This window comes from Condylura cristata, unplaced genomic scaffold (assembly GCF_000260355.1).
Source record: "Condylura cristata isolate star-nosed mole 26May11 unplaced genomic scaffold, ConCri1.0 scaffold00002, whole genome shotgun sequence".
Taxonomy (NCBI): domain Eukaryota; kingdom Metazoa; phylum Chordata; class Mammalia; order Eulipotyphla; family Talpidae; genus Condylura; species Condylura cristata.
The window spans coordinates 50,294,585-50,321,421 of record NW_004567103.1 but is presented as its reverse complement, the minus strand read 5'-3'; the positions used below and the strand labels follow the sequence as shown (position 1 = coordinate 50,321,421).

The window sequence follows — 26,837 nt, the reverse complement described above, 5'->3', positions numbered from 1 at the left end:
CTTTCATTTCAGCCAGTTAGGGTTCTGCAATGATTGTCATTTGCAACAAAAAAGGACAATAATTTTTACACCATTATAAAATATAGTGGTGGCCCTCCCTGGTGGCGCAGCGGGTTAAAGCACAGAACTAAGAAGCTTAAGCCACTTCTGCATGAGTTCGATTCCCGCCTGCCCCGGAGGAGATCCACATGGCGCGGCAGCCCTCTCCTGACCAGCCCGCTGCTCCTCTCAGCAGGTCAATCTGCCTGTTCTGCTCCCCACTCTGTCCCTGGTGAATCCTCTCACCCTCCACATCTCTGGCCTGTACCCCAGTTCTGTATGAATAAATAAATAAATCTTTAAAATAAATAAAATATAGTGGCTTGTATTCAACAGAACTAATCATTACTTTTTTTTTTTAACAAATATGCACTATCCCTGTATCTGTTACTTGTGTTTTTCTGATTCTGTCAAAAAAAGCCCTCTAGTTCCTCTTCTTGTGAAGTATTATATCATAAAATTTTAATTTTATAATGAATAAGAAGCAAAGAACAAACATTGCAATTTTTGGAGAAGACACATTTGAAAATGTAACCACACTTTTCTGAATGATGTTTGGAACATGACACTATTGATTAAAATGCTTTAAAAATTTCATATGAAGAATACATACTTGTAAATTTGTACTGCATCTTGTCACTTCCATTGTGAGGAAATGAATACTAATGAGTCATAGTAGTGATAATGCTTCTGATCCTAGTTTTTTGTAAGTGGGCAAAGTGTTATTGCGTTTTTATACTAGCACACTTTCTGGAAAGCAATTAAATTGCTTTGCCACTTCAGTTTTTAGAAAGCACAAAAGGTTAGAAAATATAATAAAACTGAACATTATTTCCAAAAAGAACTGAAAGTCATTGAACTGTGAGATATTTGAAATCATATCAAAAAGTAGAATTTATGGTCCTATGAGTTATGGAAAAGGAAATTGAATTGTGTGTTTTATTTTTAAAACACAACCACTAAAGAGGTGTTTCCATAGTAACAAGGTCAATACCAGTTGCCATTACAGACCTTCCTCTTGCTGACAGTGGATTTAAAGATCTTTTTCAAATATCTTTTAAAAGCTGTAGGAAAAAGTACAGCTTTTTGGTCATTCATCTGAACCCAAAATGAGGGAAAACACACATGGAGTATTGAATTTCTCATGTTTTATGGATTATAAGCATTCATAGCTGTCATAATTTCAGTAGGAAGCCCATCTGACTAGTTATTATGCCAAGCCCTGCACATGGGATTTGATTAGCTTAATTGTAAATCTGGACAAACAGAAGTTGTTTGCAGAAGTATTCAAACAGCTATAAAAGGCGGTGCCGTATTAAAAAACACACGTCTTTAACATCTAAATATTGAAAGAGTTAAGTAAACAATCCCTGTTATTAGGAAGATTTCAAAGACTCGTATAAAATATCATATCACCACTAGAGGAACATCAGAAAGATACCTGCCATATTTTTTAAACAACAGATATAAACAGGCTTAAAAAATCCATTTAGTGCCACCTTGAAGTGGCCTCTTTTCCTTCTCACTTTTTATCAAGCTACACTGCCACATAATGGTGGCTGTGTTACCTTATCTTCCCACTACATTGTGTGCCCCTTGAGAGCAGAGGCATTTTATTTCTCTTACTTATGCAAGAGTATCTCATAATATTTTGCATACAAAAGTACTGAAAAACATAAGTAGAAAATAAATTATAAAAATAATGACACCCGCGTAATTAATACAAAATAAAATAATACAAAACACTTGGCCTAATGTTAGAAATATGTCATTTAAAATGCACATTCAGAACTTTAATCTGTTTAAGCCAAGAGGTCTTAAGGTTCACAGAATCACCAACTTTTAACAACCAAGCCTAACTTCTAGACTGCTTCCTTCAAAATCTTTGCAGGTGTGGACCTGGCATCAGAGTTATTTAAAGCTACTCAGGTGATTCTAATGTGAAGCCAGATTTGAAAATTATAATTGCAAATTGTTCTCCTGGAGCTCAATTAATGATTGATTTACTTCAACTTTTAGCTATGATTGATTTACTTAGCTTCAACTTTTTTCTCTCAATATTTGCCTCACAATTCTATATTTACCAAGTCTATGAGAAATTTTATTAAAACCAAATAATCTGTTCTCTAGAATTCATTTTTTTTTCATTCCTTCATCACGAATTTCTTGGCTTTTTATTTTGTGTTGAGGAGTATAATAGGTGCTAGCGCAAAATAAAACCTTAGCAAGAATCTGCCTTTAAGAGCTTCCAGGCAAGTGGAAAGTGGAAGAAAGAAGCATGTAAACATAGGAACAGAATGCCATGTGATTAATAAATTGCCACAGTGTCTGAGAGAGCAAAAGTCATCAGACCAGAAGATGAACTTCTGCATCAAGTCTCCATGCCTAAACATACTATCCATTTCTCAGTTAATGACACTTTGTGATAAACATGGTTGATGGCTATTGATATCTCTTAGATGGAATAGAATTTAATTACTATCTGGTAACATTAAGCACAATTCTACAGGCTAGGCAGCTATCAGGGTCATTTATTGAAGTTCTGACATACTTCTAACTCCCTAACACTAAGAATTGTTTCTGTTCAAATCTAGTTGCTGTTTCTCTTCTACCTGAGTCCCTCAGTCTTCAGCCTCTGCTTATTCCCTAATTGGAGTTACAGTATCACCATCACCTGCACCATCAGAGATTTCCTCTTTCCAATGCCTTCTGCACAACGATCACTGCTCATTACTGCTCCTCTTACTAGGTAAGAGACTGTGCCACTCAGTACATCTCCTAGATCTCAGTTCTCTAGGTCTTCTGGCTAGTCAATTCTATATTCTGGACTGGGAGTGGTTTTGAAGATGCTTCTTGGTAGATGAATAACAAGTATTGCATTTAATGGTGCTAAAATTTCCAGACTTGTCTGTTTTATACAACTAAAAGTTTGAACCAAAGAAGTTCTTTATTGTATTCTGTTCAATACACTTATTAGATTTCATTGCTGTGAATTAAACTTTTGAAAACCAGAGCTGAATACTATCCACTGTAACAGATGCTAAACCAATGATACTGGAATTGGCTAGATGGCTTCTGTGCTTTTATGCTTATCTTTCCCACCCTACCTCTATTTATGTAGAAAAATTAAGATTCATCATTTAAAACATCCAGATCTTAGTTTTCTTCCTCCAGGAAGTTCTCCCTGATTCAGAAAGAGTATTAAACACTCCCTTCTTTCACACTGTCATTGCCCACCATTTCTATTTTGCATTTCTCATACTGTACTGTCTTCCATTTTTCTTCTCTTTAACTGTAAAAATAAGTCTCTTTTCCATACTAGATTAAATAAGTCTCTTTTCCATACTAGATTGTCAACAGCTTTGACCAAGTGCTTATTTATATCTCTCGGCTCTTTTTCTCTCCGGACACAGCACAAAGTCAGAAACAACAGGCATTCAGTAAGTATTTACAAAATGGACAAATAAATGGCCACATTCAAGTGGCAAGTACATTTCAAAACACTGTTGCAGTGGCTTGAATTTTATCTCCCACTCCCCCCCATGACATTCATATGCTGAAGCCCTAACCCCAAATGTGCTAGTGTCTGGAGACCGAGCTTCTGGGAGATTATTAGGCTTAGGTGAGATCATGAGGGCAGGACACTCTTGATGGGATTAATGCCCTTATAAAGAGAGACACCAGAAGGCTTGCTGTCTTCCTCTCTCCCTGCCAAGTGAGGACACAGGTCAGAAAGGGGTCCCTGAACCTGACCACACTGGCAGATGCAGAACTATAAGGAAACAAATTTCTATTGCTTAAACCACCTAGATCATATTTTGTTCTGGAAGCTCAAATGTGAGTAGTCTTATAATGAACTGGGATTAATGGAGATAAACTTAATATAAACATTGTAAATATGTATTCTTTTCCCTATCATTTAAATTCTTTAAGGTATAGTGTAGATCTTGTTTTTCCAAAGAAAATGTCATATCAAATACACATATATTTCACACTTCTTCCAAATGAATGTGAGGCATAATTTTTGGTATTTCCCTTATACGCTGAAAAAAAAAAGTCTAGCATAAACGTAGCTCACCATCACAAGGGAAGTGATTTTGCAGAACAATGAATCAATAGGAAAAAATATGTATCCTTGGTACTGCGTCATCAACACAGCTGTCCACTTGGTTTCCTGTTGTCCTTTACAAATAAGATTCAGTGAAGACTGAGCATATTCCTCGCACTGTGATAGACATCATGTCTTAAGCTAACTCATATTGTCTTCTTTAAGATAGAGAAAATATGTGAAATCTTACAGAAATGCCATTATACATCACTTACTCAAAAAATACTGATCATGAGAATCCAATTTTGCAATTAAAATCAACGTTAGCTAGTTTCACTAGAGCATTCCATTGGGACTGTTTATATCACAAAACTTACATATGTGGACTCAATGAAACTGTTCTTGCCATTACAATCCCAAGAATCAGACTTGTTAAAATTGTAGAAACAAGAGAGATCTACAAAAGAAGATATAATGATATTGTCAGTTTAGAGCAGGGATTATTGTTATTAAAAATATTAGCTTTTTCTATTTATCATGTGTTTTTTTCATGAATTCTTTAGTAGTAAACTTTTATATAATGGTGTTGATAAACTAAGGCATAGAAATTCTTATCAGAATTTCATCTGAGATTTTTTTTCCTTTAAAATACAAATGTCACATGACTATCTTGTAAAATGACTAAATGTTTTTAATGGATTTCTGTGTAGAATACAAAAAAGATGGCTTTAGTCTATGAACACAAAAGTAAATTGTTTTCTTTCTTTGGTGCTACTGCTGACTTGTGGGTTTTTGCTTTTTTTTGTTTTTTTCTTCTATCTACAATTGCTTGTCTTTCTTAAACCCTCACTCCCAACACAACACCCTTCCTAATACCTACCCATCCATACCCATTTTAGGGAGTGCCTCTGCTTTTTCTGCTCTGCTCTCCTGCTTGGTTAATCTGGTTTTCCTTTGTGTTTTCACCCTTTGGCCTGCACTTCTAAATTTTCTTTGCTTCTTCCTCTCTCCCTTCTGCTACTATTCAAATGGCTAAAATATAATCTGGTCCCTGTGTATGTGCTCTATGCATTCATTACATTAAGTTTGTGTTGTTACTTCAAAATTTTTAATGAATAAGCACATTTTGGACCTTTTTTCTAAAAGAAAGATATCAAATTGCTTGCATTTCACTTGAATGTCATTAACCTTATTTTGTGGATTGTTAGCTTTTAAGCAGAAAGAAGGTTCCATTCAACTCCTCTGATCTATTGAGAGAGATATTAAGTAACATCCAAAGGTCACATAGCTAGAAACTGCAGGGGGTCTCAAAGGCAAGCAGCCAGACTGCAGGTCAGGGCTCTTAGCTGCTCTGCTTTGCTCACTGGGAGATTTATCTAGATTTTGCAATGTGACAATTTTAAAGGATATTTGGGGAGGGGGAGGGGAAGTGGTTACTAGTAATGTGATAGATTACCAGGTTTCATTACATCAATGCCTCTTTTCTCCTCTAAGAAGATAATACTTATTGAACATGTAAAATAGAAAACAGTTCAATCATTTTAGTCACCAAAATGCTTTGTGATAATGACTCTTAGGGAAGGAAGGTGGAATGGTCAGAATACTCTGTAATATCACCTCCATCCTCAGCTCTGCCTGGGAGGAGAGACATAACTATGGATACACATCAAAGGGAAAAGTAAAATTTAATCAACTGCTGAATTTTTAAAAAAATAGAATGTAAAAATATCATATGCATAATTCTTTTAAAAAAAATTTCTTTCTGAAATTTTGGCATCAGATAGCTATAGTGCCAACAATATTTTGGGTAAAAAACAAACACTGTTTAAGTGTAAGGAAATAAAATACAGACACATAGAGGCTAATCTATGCAAATGAGCATATGTGGTGATTTGAGTAAATATTTGGTTAGTTTCATTAGAAAGGGGTCAGCATTTGTCTTTAGCTATACGAGTTATAAATATTGTCCAAATTCAACAATTAATTAATACATTGATATATAAACTCATTGGATGATAATAGGCATGGCAGATACTGTCATTTACAAAATTTTTAAGCCAAAAAATGATTCATCCTCACTTCTTAGTTTAATTTCAAATTGTTTGCCCTGTGTATATTAAAAAATGATAAAATATGTTTCCAGTAAATCTTGCATTAAGTACAGTTCTTTATATTTTCTAAACATAAAGAAGCTATTTGACACCAAAATGAAAAAGAAATGATATACTTAGTTCACACTTGTCAATGAATCAACCACCAGTTCCCCTACATATGCTAAGGATTTGATCATAGCTTACTCAGTATAGTTCGAAGTAAAATACAGGAAGTTAAAGATAGATATGGTAATGAAGAACTTGGCCAAATTGACAGTAGTGTCACAAATGCAGGTAATGAAGTGCATTTCTAAGCTTATTTAAAATGCCAAAATTACCTTTCCAAGTTTTGCTATATCTCGGTACAAGGATAAAGGCAGCGTAAAGGCAACCGTGGAAAGTAAAATAACGAAGTGGCGACCAATAAACAAATTTTCAGGATCAACTAAAATACAATAAATTTATAAAGTGTTTAGATAGGTGTAATATAAATAAATAACAAACATTTAATTATAACTGTGTAACAACACATAAATTACAAAGGCTTTTTTAGGAGTCCAATTAATTCCATAAAACCATAGAAAAATAGAAATAAATCACAAAAATGTATGTACTGGACAATTTAAACATGAACCTACATTTAAATTAATGCTCTAACATTTTACATTCAAATGATTTTAATAGCCTGCCAGTTTTCCTACTTCTACCTTCCTTTGTCTCCTTAAAATATACTCAAACCAGAACCAACATTGATCCTTCCCAAACACAAGAAATTGCACTCTTTGTTCCAATCCTTCAAAGTGCTTCATTTATAAAGCTACATAAGGACAGGGCATTGTCTGAGTTTTTTAACTGTGTGTGCTAAAAAGGCTTGGAGAATAAACCATAACCAAATTTCCAAGACTGAGGTCTCTCTATGTATTCACTATATTACTTTCCTTTTGTGAGAAAGAAATGGCTTCCTTGAAGAACAGTATACAGAAGCAACTCGTTGAACAGGGAAATGTCACTGCGAACAGCTCTGACCTGACGTGTCGTCAGGCTCCTGACTCTCATAAGGAGAGAATATTGTGTTTCTGTATCAAACACAAATGAAAGAGGTGAAAATAAAATAAAGCATGGCAGGATTTATATATTTTAAGACATGCTAATCAGTTTTCACCCTCAGAGCTACATATCTTTTCAAATGGAGACACTACACCACTGCTTAAATTTTTTAGCTCAGTTGGGATTCCTTCAGAGATCATCACGTCATTCTATTTTTGAAAGGTTGTCAGGGCTAGTAAGTCTTTGTGCCTTCATTTGTGCAAAGTGTAAAGCCTGATAAAATAAAGTGAATGTGATTTAAAAAGAGAGATTATTCTGAAAAATGAAAGTACTTTTTTTATATGGCTTATAAACTGAGTTCCAAGACTGGAATCTGAAATGGCAGTTTAACACACATACATGCAAACAAAAAGGATGAATAATAAGTTTTTGTTTAACTAAGATTCAACTAAACAATCATCATGAAGCTGTGAATTAAACAGTAAAACAGGAAGTTCAAGTTATCAAAACCCTGAACTTCATTATTTATACATTTTTAGTGAAGTTAAATTGCATTTAATTATTTTTATAATCTGTTTCTATTTATTTTTTCAAAAATATGCTTCTAATATGTTTTATAGAAAATATATTTCCTCACTGGGAAAATTTTAAGGTCTAGAAAAACACCAAGATAGACTGTTATGAATTCATGTAGGAGCCTAATTAGTGAGTATCTCCATTAGTATGAAGAATATTTTCTACTAATGAGCGAATGATGACATCTATTACCTATAATGATCTTCTAACAAAAATGCACCTGAACAAGCATAGAAAAGAAAACTGAACACTGAAACTAGAAAAAATTATTTTGAGGTTTAATTGGTGTTTTATATTGGTTATACGTGTACAACACAATGTTTTGAAAAGATTACCACAGTAACTGCACTTGCCATAAGACACAGTTAACTTTAAGATTTATTCCCTTGCAACTTTCAAGTCACTGTACAATACCACTAACCACATTTGCCATGCTGTATAATACATCTCCATGGCATATTTATTTATAAAGAGATGTGTGCACCCCCCCACTTCCCTCCTATCAATCAGTACACTGTTTTCAGTATTTATGTTTTGTTTTGTTAGTTTGTCTTATAATTGTATATATAAGTGAAATCACATGGTATTTGTCTGACTTATTTTGCTTATATAATTCAAGTTCCATTCATGTTGTAAATTGGTTAAGATTTCATGCTTTTTTATGCTCAGTAGAATTTCTGTGTGTGTATGCCTGTGTGTGTGTGAGTGCATGAAAATCACCTCTCCTTTATCCATTCATGCGCTGAATGACACAGGTTGTTTTCATATCTTGGTTACTGTAAATTTTGCTAATATGAACAAGGCCTATCTTCAAATAATTGTTTTCATTTTCTTTGGATAAATATCTTCTGGATAAGTACCCAGAGCTGGAATTGCTAAGCCATATAGTTGAATAGTAAACTTCTTGTAAAATTTCAAAATCAAATATGCTACCTCTTATACCAGTGTTTCTCCTTACTCTGACCCATCAAGAAGCAATGCCTTGCTTACCTGAGAAAAACATATGCAATTGCCCACTTGTCAGTTTAAGATAATGATAGTGTATTTCAGGGGAAATATACAACTTTTCTATGGATGACTTACTTCTAAAAATACTTTGGCAGCATACTGTGCTTTAAAGAGATCCAAAAAAAGCATAAAACATAAAACGCCACATTCAACAATGGTAAAGAAACTGACAAGAATAAAGTGTGCTCTCAATAACTGACCTATTTCTTAAAGGTCATTTTTGATAATTATAAAATTAATAATCAGGAAGGTGGTTTCAAATGAAATTTTGGCCGTACCTAGGAGATCTTTATAAAAAGTACATACTCATGTTACTGAAAAATTTTTTAATAAATAAAATTTATTTATCAACTTGTATCTATCTGAAATGAATTATGATGTATCCTACTATACAGTAGGTGCTTGTACAAGAGATGACTGAATTGCTATTAAAGCAAACAGTATAGATCTCTATGATTTGACATGAAAGTGTGTCCTTAATACACGAAGAAGCACTTTAAAGAACAAAATGTAGAGCATTATATCATTCATGTGAATATTTGAATTCTTAAAATTCTAAAAATATAATTCAAAAGGAAGGAAAGAAGGAAATTATTAAAAGTATTGTCTCTCCATGACTATTCCAAGAGAAAAACATTATGAGAATGTCTATCTTCTCCATTTTGTTTGTGTTTTCTAATATTTTCTTAATATGTATTCCTTCTCATATAAGAAAATAAAGGTATAAAGAGCTCTTTTACATTAACACATTCTCTTTTGAAAAACTGAAAAATATCAAAGAAATCGAACAAACAATTTTTTGATTTTATATGTCAACTTCTCCTTAACTACTTATGGAAATAGAAACATACATAACTTAGATAATGTTGCATATACAGTACATGGTCTACCTCATTTTCCCTTAGCATTCCATAGACTCATATGATATTAGTTTAAGAAAGTATAACTTGGAGGTGGAAGGCTGGGACAGAAGTGGCAGAGTTCTGGGTGGCAATATTAATAGTTAAAAGTGTGAGTAAGCCTTCTACATGGGAAGTACTTCCTTATTATTTTGTTTTTGTTTTTGTTTTACAAAACAACTCTATGAAGCAGGTGGTATTCTGATCCATAATGCAGAGATGAAGAATCTGGAACACAAAGAGGTCAATTAACCTGTCTCTATCACATAGTGCATCTGTGATTTAATGGTCAAGTCATATCCTGTGTGAGGAATAGGCACAATTTATAGTTCTAGGTTTTATTTTATTTTACCTTATCTGGCTTTCAAATGAGTGATTCAAGCACTAATAGGAAAGATGTTTTACATCAATCTCAAGTGTAACAACTAGTTAGGTCACAAATAAATGGATATTTTGTGGCTTCGATGACACAATCTTCAAAACAAAAAGACTCATGATCTCAAAATTATTCAAACCGCCATAAGAGCAAGGGTTCTACAAAGAGTGGGGTTGCGACATGTGTTGAAAAGGTCTGCTTGAGAAAGTTCATAGCTGGAAGCAACCAAAATTTATACTAGATAAATAGAGGTACATTCATACGATCAAACAGAATTAAGGGATTTAAAAGATAATAAATGCACGACTACTGATAGATCCAAAGATAAGGAAAAATTCACCAACACTTTGCTAAGTCAAAGAAGCCACAGTCAAAAGACTACATACTGTATGGTGTGATTTATTTGGCCTTCTAGGAAAAGCAAAATTTGGGAGAGAATAAGACTGGTGGTTGCCAAGTGCTAGAGATCAGGAAGGACGTCACTATACAGGGAAGCAGGAAAAATTCGGAATTTCCTCTCTATTTTGATTGTGTATATGACTATATGCATGCATCAAAAATCACAGGATTATTAAAAAGCATTAATTTTACTGTTACAGTTATACCTTGATGTAAATAATGGGAAAAGATCAACTTGCATATTAAAGAAATGTTAAAGTAAAAATAGTACATGAAAAAATGTGACACCAGAAAGTTGGTTATCTGTATTAAAACATACTTAAAAGATAAAGCATTCTAAGAATTGTAATAACATTATTATTATATTCCCTATTTTTAGTAAGCACATTATTGCATATAAAGGTAGATTCACTCTTCAGGATCATAGATGTCAGATTTTGAATTCATCTGATTCTTCCACTTGGAAATATTTTACGTATAAATTACTATAAGCCACATTAATTATGAATAGTTATATAAAATAAATATTTCAACTTACCTCCTGGGATTCTTTGGAAAACTTTACTCAAAGTATCCCCAGTTATTATGTTGTAACTTATCATAGCTAAAAAAACAGAGTTAAAATAAGACAGTCATCAACAAGTTATCATGTATTTGACCTAGAATATTTTATAGTAATCAGTTATTACTTCCCAATAGATGTAAACTTTCAAGTATACATTTTTCAAATACATATTATGATTACTAATATGTACAACTTTTACATTAACTAACCAACGTTACAGTGGTATATCAATCTTTCATTACAAAATGATTTCACTTCACAAATTGGTTCTTTCTAGAACATATTTATAATAATAGCATTTTGGTAGTGACTTAAAATGCAATATATTTTATTATTAGGATTCCATTACCAAATTTTTCTTTGGTAACATGTATATTGCTCAAAGTGAGGAATAATAATAGAAAATTGTGAAGGCTTTAAAATATTCCCTCATTTAAAAAATATTCTGAGCTTTAAGTCTGTGTAGTCTTAAGGAACTGGTAGCTTGAAAATTAGCTTCTGTTTTACTTATTTGTAAAATGAAGTCAATTTGGCCAAGATGAAGGTTAGCAATTTACTCATTTAAGAAAAGGTGACATTTTTATCATTGTGGCACAATCTTTAAATAGCACATTGGCCTTGTACATAGTTCTCATAAATTCTCAGGTTTTCAAAAATTGTATTTCAAGTCTTAGGTAAACTATTGTTTTTCTTACTTTGATATTAGCCTGTTTATCACCAAATTAGGGAAACACAGCATTACCTTAAAGAAAATTAGCCTTAACTTATTTCAGTGAAATATTCAGAAAATCAACCAGAAAGACCCCCCAAAAGAAGGGGAAAATGGCTAAGGAAGTAAACAATTTGGAAAATATTTCAACTACTGTATCCTTTCACTATTAACGAAAGAACTGTTTTATTCAGAAATGACTATACAAATATTACATTATTCTTTTTCATATTTATCTTACCTATAAAAGGATACAAAAACTGTAGAACAGAGAGGAGGAGATACCCTGGAAAACCAAAGGTTTTATTAACCAAAGACTGGTAAGTGTCTGTTCCAGAAAGTGCTCCTCCTTTTATCAATAAAACCAGGGAAAAGTCTGTAGCAAAAATAGTAATTATGTAAATGTCAGACAACCTTTAATACAGTTTTTTAAAATACGCCTTGATTTAACTATCATTCAGAAAAAGGGAAATTTTAGTGAAGAGTTAAATATATTCCAAAACAATTATCACTATCAGGTTTACTTTCTGTTTATAAAACACAACCTTTTGTGAGATGCTACTTTCTAGGTGTATATTTTTTTATTGGGATGCAAATTTACTTAAAGATATCCATTTAATTAATTGGTCAGAAGAGGGCATGCAGACTAGTCTCAAAGCATCATATTTTGATTGTGAGTGGGGTGTAATGGAGATCAGGCTAAGGTTTTATAATGATAACTGCTACAGCATTATGGAGGGCTGCGAAAAGTTTGCAGATGCAAAAGAGAGAAAAATTGTAAAGCAACCTATTTATCAAGGAGAAAATCAGAGGGGACTTGAGTAACAGAGAAGAGGAAACCAGTTTCACAGATGTGATATCTAGTGAAGAACTTTATTTTTGGGATGAGTATGATCAGAGCTCTATGAAAGTTCAAACATGATATTACTTTTAGGCAAGACAAAGATATAAAAGGAATTCAAATTGGAAAAGAAGAAGTAAGATGATTGTTATTTGCAGAATATAGGACAGTATACACAGAAAACCTAGAAAATCCTGAAGACACCACTAAAAACTATTATGAACAATATAAAGGTATACTAAAATGACAAGTTAAAAATAAACATTCAAAGTATGTTGCTTTCCTATATGCAAATAATGAACTAGATGAGAAAGATATAAAAATAAATCCCATTTACAGTAGCATCAAAAAGTATTAAGTATCAAGGAATAAACCTAACAAAGAAGATGAAAGGCCTAGTTAATGAAAACTGTAAGACATTTTTAAAAGAAGTAGAAGACACACATACAAAAAAAAAATTGACAAGATTTCATACTCATCCTTTGGAAGAACCAACATTATTAAGATGCCCAGACTACCCAAAACAATATATAAGTTCACTGCAATCCTTATAAAAGTCAAATGGAATTTTTTAAAGAAATAAAGCAAACATTACTTAAATTTACATGAAATCAATGAATTAAAACAAAAAAGAAGAGGAAAAAGGAATGGAGGTATCATGTTTCCATGCTTCAAACTACACTACAAGGAAATAGTAACTAAAAACTATGGTATTGAAATAAAAAATAGGTATAAAGATTAATAGAACAGAATTTAGAGCAAGGACATAAAGAGACATTTATATGGACAGTTAAACTGGACAAGAGACAAGCATATACAATGGACAAAAGAAAAGTCTCTTCAACAAATGGTGCTGGGAAAACTGGACACCCACATACAGAAAAATAAAATAAGCACTCTCACACTATGTACAAACATTAACATAAAGACCTGGATGGAAGACCTAAAACCTTAAAATATATGAAAGAAAATATAGCCACAACACTGAGATATTGGATTCAGTGATGTCTTTGGGAACTCAGCTCCAGAGGCAAGGAGAACAAAAGCCAAAAAAAAAAACAAAAAACAAAAGACAAATGGGACTATATCAAACTAAAAGGCTTCTGTATAACAAAAGAAATCCTAATCAAAACAAAAAGCCATACAACTGAATAGGAGAAAATATTTGCAATCATACATCCAAAAAGGAGTTAATGTTTAAGTATTCATACAACTTAACAACAATAATAACAAACCTAAATCACCCAATCAACATATGGGCAGAAAACATACAGATGTCCAACAGGCACATGAAAATATGTTTAATATCACTCATCACCAGGGACCTGTACGGTGACAATCAAAACCACAATGAGATACCACCTTATTTCCATGTGATTGACTCGTGGTTCTATTGGTTCATATTGAAAAAACAAAAACAAACGAACAACAACAACAAAAAAACCAGAAACAACAAATGTTAGAGATGGTGTGCAGAAAAAAGGCCCTAGAAAAAAGAAACTAGACCACTCTCACACTATATACAAATATTAATATAAAGACCTGGATGTAAGACCTAAAACCATAAAATATATGAGAGAAAATACAGGCAAAACACTGAGATAGTGGCCTTAGTGATGTCTTTGGGAACTCAACTCCAATGGCAACAAAAACAAAAGCAAAAATTTTGTGGCCTAGTAGTAATATTAGAAAAACCAGTCAGTATGATATACCATATTAATAAACCAAAAAAGAAAAATCACACAATTATTTGATAGATAAGAATATAGACTGGTCAAATCCCTATAAAAACAGTATAGAGGCTTCTTCTCAAAATACTAAAAAATGATCTACTAAAGACCCTGGACTTCTGCTGCTAGGTATTTATAAGAAAAATGAAAAATAATAATTTGAACAGATATATATGCTCCTAGGCTAACTGCAGGACTGCTGACAATATCCACATTATGGAAATAAGCACCCAATAACAGAGGAGTAGATTAGGAAAATATGGGGCATATATGCCATGAAATACAAACCAGTTATTAAAAAAAAATTAAATCTTGCCATTTACCACAGCATGGCTAGATATGGAAGGGATAATGCTAAGTGAAGTAAGTCAGAAGAAGTAAGACAAGTTTTAGGCGATTCTCTTATATGTAGAATATAGCTAATAAAACAGGAACTAAAAAGTTAAGCTGAAACAAACCCTAGAAATATGACTGTAGAATGGAAGCTTCTGGAAGGGGAGTCAAAGGAAGGTGGAAAGAAAGGGGGAAAAGAGACCAGATGGTATGGATTAATGACCACGGTGGGTGTGGTATGATAACAAACATCAGAGGAAGTGCAAATGTTTTCCTCTATTGTTTTACAATGTTTGTAAATGTTCACAACACACTCAAATAAACCATGGCTACTAAGCCTAGGATATTAAGCAAATTAATTGTCAGTCCCGAGTGACAGGGAAACAGGAAATTAAAAATGACAAGAGTAAATCTCTGACTGGGAATTTTAATGTGGTAAATGCTCTCATGAATAGTATGCAATTTTTAAACAGCAGCAATTCTGAATAAGCACAAAACTCTGAGACACCCAAATGACTAAGTTTTCAGTGTTAAGCTATGAATTGAGAGCTGTAGAAGCTAGAAGGAGCTTAAGTTTGGGGAGTGGAGGTGGTAAGATATCAGGGAGGAAGGGAGTCCCCTAGCTCTGTAGTTCTTCCTTGGTGTCTACTGCAAGCTTTGCTATTTCTTCTACATGCTGAGGTAAAAGAGTAAATTAATGGCTGGTCTTGGAAGCTAAAGATTTTATAAGGGATGCTATCTTAGAGTCTCCAGAGACAGAGCTGACATAGATTTTTGGACAAGTGATTTACCTAGGGAGTGGTCTCAGGAAAAGGGGCATGACGCATTGAAAGAGCAGGAGAAACAGTTCAGTGTGGATGTGGCTTCAAGTGGAGATCAGCTGTGGCCTAGCCCTACAGTGGCGGAGCTTTGTTGCTCAACTCTATTTCGCACTACTCCCTCCTGGAGGCAAGGAGGCCACTTCACTGGGGTTTCTATCATTCAGTCATTGGCCGAAAGCTGAGGGAAATGGTAGTTGGGGGTCATAACCTCACCAGGAAGGCAGCTCCCTGACAGCCAGGTGAATACTACAGAATAGGGGGCAGTTGAGCTATTTTGCAGTAGTTGGACAAGGTTATCACATGGAGGCCGCAAGAGCAGCAGCCATTGCAGGTGGTGTGTTTTTATGATTTTATGATGGCTGCCTCTTACGTTGATCTTAAATATCCTGCATATGTACTAGGTGAGTAGATGAGATGTCAGGGGAGAGATGAGCACAACAGGAAGAGGAGATGATTATGAATTGTAAAGCCCGCATTTAGGTAGGGGAGTGACAAGATGTGGGTTATTAAGTAAGTGAACATGTTACATGAAGATGGGTAAGCAGAAGAAAGGTAGCAGAGAAGCACCTTAGTGCTGCCTTTTAAAATAGTGACACCCTGGTACATGGGGCAAGCCTGGGTAAGGTAGGGAGGGTGTGACTGAGCACACCCTGCTGGCCCAGCACCAAGGCTTTCAGTTCCACCTGCACAAACAGAGATGAAAGAGCTTGCACGTGGTGTGCATTGGCCCCAAGTTTTTGTGGGGAAGGATGCCCTGATGTGTTCACTTTGAAAGCACAGTCTTGCTCAGATGTACTGAGCCTTCAAAATGACTTCCCCATCTACCATCTATGCAAAATGTGAAAAAGGCACATGAAAAGGATTTAGGCTGGGTAATATATAATGCTTTTGTACTTTTCCTAATCTGTTCAAAGGATTAGCAAGTAAAGTAAATCTCCTCAGACATAAGTATCTAAATTCTTTTGGATTCTTTGATGCATTTTTTAATCAGGATATTCAATTGCAGGGTGTGTGTGTAAAATGGTGCCTACAATTTAAGTTGCTGGATTAAACAATTATATAGCATTGTACCTGTCACATATGAAACCCAGAATAAAAGCAATATTCCCAGAGGAAAGCCAGCTTGCTTCATTGAATAAGGCAATCCTGGAAAAAACAAAATATCCACCCAGCACATTAATAAGGTATATAGAATTCCAGAAATTTTTCTGAAATAACTATATGTAGTAACTGAAGTAAATTTACACATTTATATGGTAGTTGTAAACTGTGCATAACCACTAAAACAAAATGTTGGTAGATTAATACTTATTTCAGAATAAAATTCTGTAAATTGCAGGCATGCCAACAGAGCAAGCTTCTGAGATGAGTAAGAGTAAAAAATGGCAAATAAAAATAGATGCCAGTTTACACAAATGTTCACTTCAGGGGAGATCAGATATATAACCTTGAATACATGTAAAAAAAGATCTAAAACTTTTCTTATGTTGGGAAAGCAGAGAAGATAATAAAAGCATAGAAAATTTATGGGATTAAAAAAAGATGGACCCTGGAGCCAAATGGGTCAGGCAGGTAGGGTAAAGATAAACAAAAATGAGGAAAAATTGTTTTTATAAAAAGGTCTATGAAATTATTTCTCAGGAACCTTGGGGCAAATTTACAATAATATATTTTTGTAAATATATACTCAAAACATTTCCACCCAGAATTTTCATTCTCTGAAAAATTCTTCTTTAAAAAATCTGTTGAGCATAATCAAAAGGTGCTTGTTAGTGCTGCTGACATAGATCAGCTTAAAGGGTTCACATGAGGAATTAACTCTGGAATTCTGCCATGTAGAGTCACCAACATCTCAGAGGTGTGTGAAAAGAGAATTTCACACAAGCCTTTTCCCTGCTTGCTTCTGCTTCAGCTCAGGTACCTCCATTTTATGTACCTCTTGAAAGAAAAATTGTTGATGTACAAAAAGTAAGTAAAATAAAAATAGATCAACTTGTGATAAGTTTAAAAAAAAAATCAACCCAGATAAAGCTTCAATGATGGTCACAACTTAAGACAATTTAACTGTGACTAAAATGTCAACACTCTACAGGAAAAAGTCATGTTCTCAATGAATGTTGCAATTTGCAGGACTTTTCTTAAATTTTTCATTTTCAGATAACAACACAAATGATAAACACTAAATAAATAACTCTATTAATATAATAATATACTTTTATTGCAGAATTTTCTCCTAAGAAAACTGGGAAAATATGAGCTGCTTATTTTCATTCCATTTTTTAGTTCTTTTGTCAAAAAAAAATTTAACAAATCTCTATTGCTCATATGATAGTCAAAATAATTACATCATAATAGTTAACAAAGTTCACATTTTAACACTATGTCAATGGATGAAGGAAATAGTGTATGAAAATAAATTTGCAAAGTTGGTTATGTTTTCACATTAAATGTTAGTGTTTTCACAATAAACTTTTGTACCTCCCTTATTTCCAAATACCTATGACTCCTTGAAAGTCACAGAAGGTGATTCAAATAATGATGGGTATTTTAGATAGAGGAAAAAAAGTAAATTAGGTAACACTATCAACTGCTCCTGTGGCTTTTGGAAACAAAATGCAGCATCTTCCTGTGCAAGTCCTTAATCTTGGGCATGTGAGCATGTTTCAATATAGAAGAGTGAATCACAACCCCATTCTTTGCATAGGAGGCTATGTGATACACATTGCTAAAATGGGGGGAAGGAAGGTTCTTCTGGAAGAAGACTACCAATGTTATCATTTAAGAACTTTTCCTTTAAAAATAATTGATGAACACTAGCAAGCATCTTACACATTAACAAGAATCTTGAATTTGGCCTTTTATTTTAAACTGAAACTGGACAGTGTGATTACTAGAGGGCAAGGGAGTAAGAAGTGGGAGCAAAGGTTTGAGGGGGCTCTCGGGGTGCTAGTGGCAGGTCATTCATACTTTAGTGATAGGTGTGGTACCGAAAAGTGTGAAACTGTACTTCTGAAACATGAACAGTGTTGTAAACCTCAGTGAAAACAAACAAGCAAACAAAACACTTACCTATTATCCCAGATCCTATAATGGAGTTGACAACATTAAAAACAGCAGCAAACTGAAGACAAGCTTTCCCTTTACGTTTATGTTCAGAAACGAGGTTTTCTCTGTCATCTAGATAGCTCTATTTCAATACATAAAATGGCAATTAAATATCTGCTAGCTCAAGAAATTAGAAACATGTCAGATAAATATGCAATGTAGGATACGATCAAGATATTAGAATAATAAATAATATCAACAACTATAAGAAAATAATGAGGATAATAAAGAGTAACAATCAGTGCTAGTACATCAACAGAGCTTTGTAAACTCCTTCCTAAATTGTTTAATGACAGATGCCCCAAGTTCTGGGACTGCTGCGCGGAATCTGAGTACAAGATCTGTTATTTAGTCAAAGAGGTGATGATTTCTGTGAAATTAATATTGGTGCTTGTGCCGCACTCCCACAGCCCAAAAGAGGTTGGGTCAAGGGAGAAGAATATATATATATATCTCCAGGGGAACTTTCTGGGCACTAAATCAAAAACCCTGGGAAGGAAGCCGCCCTCTCTTGCAGGGTGTTAATGAACTTGACCCGACCAGACTTCAGACCCTGCTCATTGCCAGTTTTACCTGTGGGGAAGTATCTGGCAGCTGCTCCCGGTCCATGACTGCAGCCGGGTCCTGAGCAGACCGAAGGTCCCCGAGCCTGGACCCTAGCTTTAACCCGACGTGCCTCCTCCGCAACCTCGCACGTCCGGGGTCCGCACGCCGCGATGATGGGAGGCAGCGCTTCTGCTCGCGGACCTCACTGACTGCGGCGGTGAGCTCTCTCGGTGGCGGGAGCCTAGGGCGGTCCCCCTCCCCCCCCCAGCCCAATGTACCTTCCTTCTAAAGAGAAGATGTTACAGGATATCACTGATGTGAGCAGCCATCTCACCCCTCACCCCGCCTTTTTTTTTTCACCCGCCCCCAGATGCAAAGTACAGTTTGTTCTTTCCTCACTGCCAATGCCAGATTGTACAGTTTGGACGCCTTATTTTTAGTTCATTACCAAATTAATCGCTATTGGAGTTTGCTGCCCCGGTAAGGGCGCTGTAGCACCACTGCCACTGAGGGGCAACTTTTCTTCTATCACCTCTTTCTCCTCTTATCTCCATCTCTTCTGTGACAGAGCTGACATGAAAATTTAGAATTTTTGCTTTAAATGGAAATAAACAACGGAATAGTCTCTAGGATTTTAGCAGACATAATTATTGAGCATGCTCTGGTCAAATATTTTTTGATGACTTTTCAAAAAAGATCACTTCAAGATGAGTAAAGGAAAATGAATTGATCACGGATACAGCTAATGAACTTTGAGAAGTTTAGGACTGGAAAGAGATGGTACCTCGTTTACCTGATCTACAGAGATTCTCAAAAGATCATGTTCCTCCTTCTTGTATTACAGATAAGGAAACTGAAGGCCTGAGTATATCCAATCACAAAGATACAGAATATATGGAGAAGTTTTAGGGACAGTAAGAAACATATAAATCATTATCAAATAATAAAAGAGCTTTTTCATAGACATTTAAAGTTGAGAAATACTAAACCATTTTTAAAACGTGGAAAAACTAAAGCAAACTCAAAAAAAACTATATGTTCTCTATCAAATTAACAAATGTTAACATTTTGTATTATTTCCTTCAAGTTGCAAAAGTAAAACTTTTGCACAATTGGAACCTCTTTACCTGTCCCCATTCCTTTTCCTTCGTCCCTGGAGTCATCTAAGGGATGACTATATCTTGAAGTTGAAGTGTATCTTTTCTATTTATATATTGTATTTTAATTTACCTATATTTGGTTAGGAGTCATGGGGGTGGGGTACCAAGGAATGTATTAAAATCAGTACTACTGTAAGTTCTGGTTTGCCCAAGACAGTACTACTGTGAGGTTTTCATTCAGTTTAATTATGAATAGCATCACTTTTTTGGTTGATTAAGTTACAAAATTATGCTGCAAAGGCAGCTGGGAGAGATAATAAAACCACCAAATATTTGCATAGTACTTCACAATTTTCTGTAGTGTTCAGGCTGAGAAGGAATAAACATAAATACCATAGACTTGGTGCATTAGTATAGCAAATTAGGAGAACAGGCTCTGAAATCAGGAAAACCTAGATTTGATTCATAGCTAAAGTATCCTAGCAAATTAATTAACTTTTTGAGATTTAATATTTTTAAAGATTTATTTATTCATGCATACAGAACTGGGGTACAGGCTGCAGGGGCACTGAGAGGCTTCACCAGAGACAGAGTGGGGAGCAGAACAGGCAGATCAACGAAGTACACTGCTGAGTGGAGCAGCAGGCGGGTCAGGAGAGGTCTGCCTCACCATGTGGATCTCCTCCGGGCAGGCGGGAATCAAACTCATGCAGAAGCAGCTTTAGCTTCTTAGTGCTGTGCTTTAACCCACTGCGCCACCAGGGAGAACCGGTGAGATTTAATTTTATTTGAAAAAGGGAAGGATGACAGGTCTTTTTAAAAAGCAGTAATTGTTGGAATTAAATCATTAGTTTCCTATGGTGTCTGTAACAGCATAAGCTATGTGATTAAAAATAGGAATAAATCTGTTTGGGGGCCTCTAGTCCAAAATCAAGGTATTATCAGGACCATGTTTCTATAGAGGAGATTCTATAAAGATTCTATAGAGAGGAATCTTTTCAAGCCCCCTCTTCGCTTTTGGTGTCTTAGCTTTTGGTGGTTTTTGGTTTATAGTTGCATCATTATTTCCATCTGCTCATGGCATTCTCTCTGTATTTCTTCACATAACATACAATCTGGACATGTTTGTCTGTGTCCAACTTCCCTTTTTTATACAAACATCACTATATTGTATTCAAGCCACCCTAATGACTTCATCTAAACCATACCTGCAAAAACCCTAATTTCCAAATAAGGTCACATTCTGAGATCCTGGGTTTAGAACTTCAACATAATATATGTAGAAGATGCATTCAGCCCATCACACTCTCTTAAAAGGATTTAATTACTTGGCACATAATATGCTCTCAATAAATGTTGCTGCTAAATCCAAACAGAGAATTACTTTATTAGGCTAAGTGTGTACAAAGTGTGGAGAGTTAATAGCTATTGCAACAAACTATTGACTCCAAATTGCCATTTTCTCCTCTTCCATCATGATGAAATTTCTGATTTTTGTCTGACTATAGTCACCTAGAAAGAGGAATAAAATTAAATCTTCACTCTTATCTGGTTATGACTAAGTCCTGACTAAGATGTTTTTGTATAAAGAGAAGGGTAATATATTTACTTTATTTTCCTCTTAACTGGAATATAGAGACATGATAGCTGGAGCAAGAGCTTTATCTTTGTCCTACTAGCTACTGAGAACTTCATATTGAATTTGGATATAAGATAGAAGGATCTTGGGTTCTTGGTAGATATACCAGATCTGGATTGTTCAGATGATATAAAAAGAAAATAAACTCCCATCTTGTTTAAACTGCTGATTTGGGGGATTTTCTGTTGTTTATATATAAATTATATATAAATATATATATATAAACAATTATTAACACAGCTTCTTTTGGTACCACAATTGTGATTCAAAATAGTCAAGTAGGATTCATCCAATCCAGATATTTCTATGTAACAGCACTTACAGAAGCTCTTTATTTTATTTTATTTTTTTAAATCTTCATTATTATTATTATTATTATTATTATTTTGGATAGAGGAACTGGGGCCTAGGTCAGAGAGTCATGTAGTGAGAGGATTCACCAAAGACAGAGTGGGGAGCAGAACAGACAAATTTACTGAAATACACTGCTAAGGGGAGAAGAAAGCAAGACAGGAGAGATTCTGCTGTGCCTTATGTGGTTAGCTCCCTAGCCAGGGATAAAACTCAGGCTGTAGCAGTGATACCACTGAGACGTAATGCCTAGGCCACCAGGAAGGCCCCTATATTAGTTTTTTAAAAGCTGAGTTTGGGGCCCTCCCTGGTGGCGCAGCGGGTTAAAGCACTGCACTGAGAAGCTAAAGCCACTTCCTCATGAGTTCGATTCCCGCCTGCCCCGGAGGTGCCCACATGGCGCGGCAGACCTCTCCTGACCCGCCCGCTGCTCCCCTCAGCAGTGTTCTTCGTCGATCTGCCTGTTCTGCTCCCCACTCTGTCCCTGGTGAATCCTCTCACCCTCCGCATCTCTGGCCTGTACCCCAGTTCTGTGTAAATAAATAAATAAATCTTTAAAAAAAAAAAACAAAAAACTGAGTTTGGGCCTTCCCACTGGTGGCACAACGGGTTAGAGCACAGCACTGCGAAGCTAGATAGGGTCACTTCACAAATTCAGTCCCCAGCCAGGGAGGTGACCCACATGTGTGGCAGACCTCTCCTGACCAGCCTGCATGTGTACCCCTCAGCAGTGTACTTCATCAATTTACCTGTTCTGCTCCCCACTCTGTCTCTAGTGAATCCTCTTACCACCCCTGCCCCTCTGGCCTGTACCCCATTTCTGTATTCATAAATAAATCTTAAAAAAAAAAAAAACCTGAGTTTCAATGTCAGATGAGTAGATTAAGATGTGGAATATATATACAATGGAATATGACACGACTTTAAAGATGGAAATCTTGCCATTTATGACAACATGGATGGACGTGGAGGTGATTATATTGAGCAAAATAAGTGACTCATGTGGGATACAAAAAAAGCTGAGCAAAGTAACAGATAAAAATAAACCCAAACAAACCATTAAACTCTCACAGCAAAACTGAGGCTAGCAGAAAAGGAGGCATGTGTGTGCTCAAACCAGAGAGGAGTTTAGTGGACTATGGAGGAAAATGTTTGGTGCTTTGGTGGTAGATATGATCTGAAAACGTACATTCACAACCTATTCCCCTGAAATTTATATACTGTTGTAAATCAACATAATTTTAAAAATAAAATGATAAATACATTAATTTGCAAAAAAAAAAGATGAAAGTGGAATTCCTGTGATGTGATAGGAAGGTTAATTTTATGAATAAGCATGTACAGTTTAATATGATATCTACAAATTGTTAGATATTACAAATAAACTACAAATTGTTAGAATCTGGTAAGAACGTTGATTAGTATAGCTAAGGAAATGGGACCCGTTCTGTGTGTATCAAGTTTGATCTGATCCTTAAATCTTTAGGTGTCTGGTCAGCACAAATCATCTATGTTTTTCTTTATCGTTCTCGTTACTTATCACAGAGAAGTAAGTCTTAGTCACAGATTGTCAACCTGAGATCTTACCCAGCAAAACTACGACTCTGACTCTCACCTTGAGTGGTCTTTCAGTATCTTCTGCTCAGCTGCCGAAAATCTTCGCATGTGTGATGGAGAATGCAGTTTTAAGTATCTGTCTTTCAACTAGGGATTCAAAGTCAAATTTGACCTTTCCTATTTGCAGCTCACATTAATTACTTTGTAAGACCAGAACCTTTTCCAAAGCTCCAGAAACTAGAGATTCACATCGATTAAAGCCTAGCTACTTCATATTCCCTATGTGACTAACAGTACAAGACAGTAAGTTAGTAAACTGAGATTGACTTTCAAATAGCACCAGCTTTTGATCACTCATTATTAATGATGGCCAATAACACCCAAAGTAACAGGGTTGAAGGAATGAAATTGGTACTGTGTGCCTTTAATACATTATAGTCAAGGTAATCTATGAAAGTTAAATAAATTCACCTACTTATTTTGCTCAAGTTTCTCCTTATTTCTATAAATTCTAATTGCACCTATTTGGGCCCTGTGTCTAATTAGGAGAAAGGATACCATGAACTTCTCTCTGGGCTGAGTAGTGAAACCAGAGACTCGATACACAATAATGCTCTTGACTTTATGTTTACTGTACAGAACAGGAGTGGGAAATATCTTTGGCGGAAAAGGGATTAGCGGCAACCATGACTGTCATGACCGTGAACCTCACAGCGGAAGCACTACCTGCTAGGGTAGGGTGTAACATGTTAGAAATACTCTTGGTCAGAAAGATTGGCAAGTGGGGTTAAAATCAGGAATTGGGAGCAAAGGAAGCGAAAAGTACCTTGCAACTGGAGCCAGATTAACTTTATCTGAATCTTCTAATGTCTTTATCTTTATCTTTCTTTACCTTTCTTTCTGGGTTGGGTAATTTGGTTTATTTCTAAAATTGAATACTTTATCCTTTACCCTGTGCTCTCAGTAACTGTGGACTTGTAAATGCGAAATGTGGCTCCTTGAGGAAGAGGATCACATTTATATTGTTCTTGATGATGTTGATTTTTCTACACTGAACCTAGTATAGTGATTTATGCTGTTTTATTGTTACTCGTTTCAAATATACCAAATGGAAAAAACAATCTCAAGAGGAATTATCTAATGAAAAGCTTTGATGTCGAGTGAGAATAAGTTTAATGTGGCCAGAAATAAAGGTCATCAGGAAAACATTTCAGTAATGAGATTATGTTGCTCATTTGCCTCTAGGGCCCTCCAGAACAGAATGGCCTGGCTGTTCCCATTTACTCATGCAACCATAACAATGAAACAAATAAAGAAATTAATGAAAATGGTGACACAAAGCTGTCTTACAGTCTAAAATATTTCTTTTTAACAAATTAATCTCCAAATACACTGTAGTATATTTCTCAATCCATATGATAATGATAAAAAGTATTAAATATAGGCATAATGCATGTTTTAGTAGAAGGTGAGTTTAAAATCGATTATAAGTGATGTAAATTAATTTCTTTAGTGCCTCTCTGTTCTGTATGTATAATCTTATTTGGAGTTAAAATCCAAATCTGAGATTATTCAAACACTGAAGATTCAAACTAAACCATCCCTTTCCACCACCTATGTGATATTTACTTTCTGTCTTCAAAATCATTAATAGAAATATGTTTAAAAGATGCCAAGAACATCCAAAGTACAAACAGTTCAAGAGGGTTATTCACTATTTAAGGCAGAAGGGGTTTGTGGATGAAAAGAATGGAGGAGTTTCTATTGTAAAACCCTCGCCAATCACCTATCTGGAAGCTCACAGTGAAAGAACATGTCTCCTCCATGATAGGCTTCAGGTCCAGACCAGGTCTAAGGTCTCAGTTTCCTGAAACCTTGGGGAGGCAGCACCCTCAACCCCAAAAGTCAGACCACTTGGCCATGACTAATCAAGTGTCAACCCACCATATGGTGATCACCTCATCCAATCCAAGTACTGTAGCCCACCATAAGGTGATCTTCCCCAACCAATCTGAGTACTGTGAGTTAGCATAATGAGACCTCATCACCTCAGCCAATCCAAGTACTATAGTCCATCATAAGGTGATGCCCTCATCTAATCCGAATGATGAAGCCCACCCTAAGGTGATCCCCTCAACCAATCTGAGTATTGTAAATCAGCATAATGGAAACTTCAAAAACCCTGTGTAACGGACACTCAGGGCTCTTGACCACCTCTGCTGTGTCGGAAGGAGTCTAGAGTCTAGGCTTGCCAATAGAAACCCTGATGCCTTTGCACCAGATCATCTCTCTGATGGTTTGTGGAATTTAAAATCTGGGCATAACAAATGAATTAGTGTTTTTCATTAACAGTAAGTTTAAATGATTCAACAAAATTATCTGAAAAAGCCAGCAGTTTTAGGCAACACTGATTGAAATGTTTTACCTGGAGGAAGAAAAATGGTAGTCCAGTACATCTATGTTGGCTAAGTCACACATGAGTATTGTTCTCAATTATGGAGGTCACAATTGGAGAAATTTATAGATAAAAAGGGATATTTTCAAAGAGAGAAATCAGAGTGATGTTAAGTCACATAAAGATTTAAATACAACAAATGGCTTTATGACCCAGTTACCTAGAGGTTGGCTGGGATACCTTGAATAGAAAATTCCTACTGAAGATATTTAAACATGGTGGGATAACTGGGCAGGGACGGTCTATTGTATAGCGCTGCAGGAAATTATAAAAGAGAATAAGGGTGTTGGATGTTCTTTGAAAGAAGCAAAAATTTACATGAATCTCCTTAGACATGTGTCAGGCTTATTTTTAGGAGAACTTACATACTGGACTTAGGAGTTCCAGATAACCATGTCTCCATCTCATGGAATTTTGGTTTCTCTCTGTGTATCTACTTATTTTTCCCCAGCAACTGACAAGCTAGTCCCTCTGTTTCCCTGGACAAATTCTGGAGATTGTTCAGTTATATACCTTCACACACACACACACACGTATATAATTGTTCTTTTTTTTTTTTTTAAGATTTATTTATTTATTCATACAGAACTGGGGTACAGG

The 26,837-nt window shown here is 35.2% G+C and overlaps 1 protein-coding gene across 1 annotated transcript in view; it reads right to left on the bottom strand.

The window, feature by feature from the left end:
- The window catches only part of SLC38A11 (solute carrier family 38, member 11), a 44,561-nt gene extending 25,335 nt beyond the window's left edge, over positions 1 to 19,226 (bottom strand). The window contains exons 1-7 of the mRNA XM_004674596.2: positions 19,163 to 19,226; positions 18,554 to 18,671; positions 16,556 to 16,630; positions 12,001 to 12,135; positions 11,024 to 11,089; positions 6,519 to 6,625; positions 4,465 to 4,544 (exon numbers count right to left, since the gene is read on the bottom strand). Of these exons, the coding sequence (XP_004674653.2) occupies positions 4,465 to 4,544; positions 6,519 to 6,625; positions 11,024 to 11,089; positions 12,001 to 12,135; positions 16,556 to 16,630; positions 18,554 to 18,671; positions 19,163 to 19,198 (617 nt within the window). The 5' untranslated portion in view covers positions 19,199 to 19,226. The remainder of the gene's footprint in view (positions 1 to 4,464; positions 4,545 to 6,518; positions 6,626 to 11,023; positions 11,090 to 12,000; positions 12,136 to 16,555; positions 16,631 to 18,553; positions 18,672 to 19,162) is intronic.
- Positions 19,227 to 26,837: the final 7,611 nt, after the last annotated feature.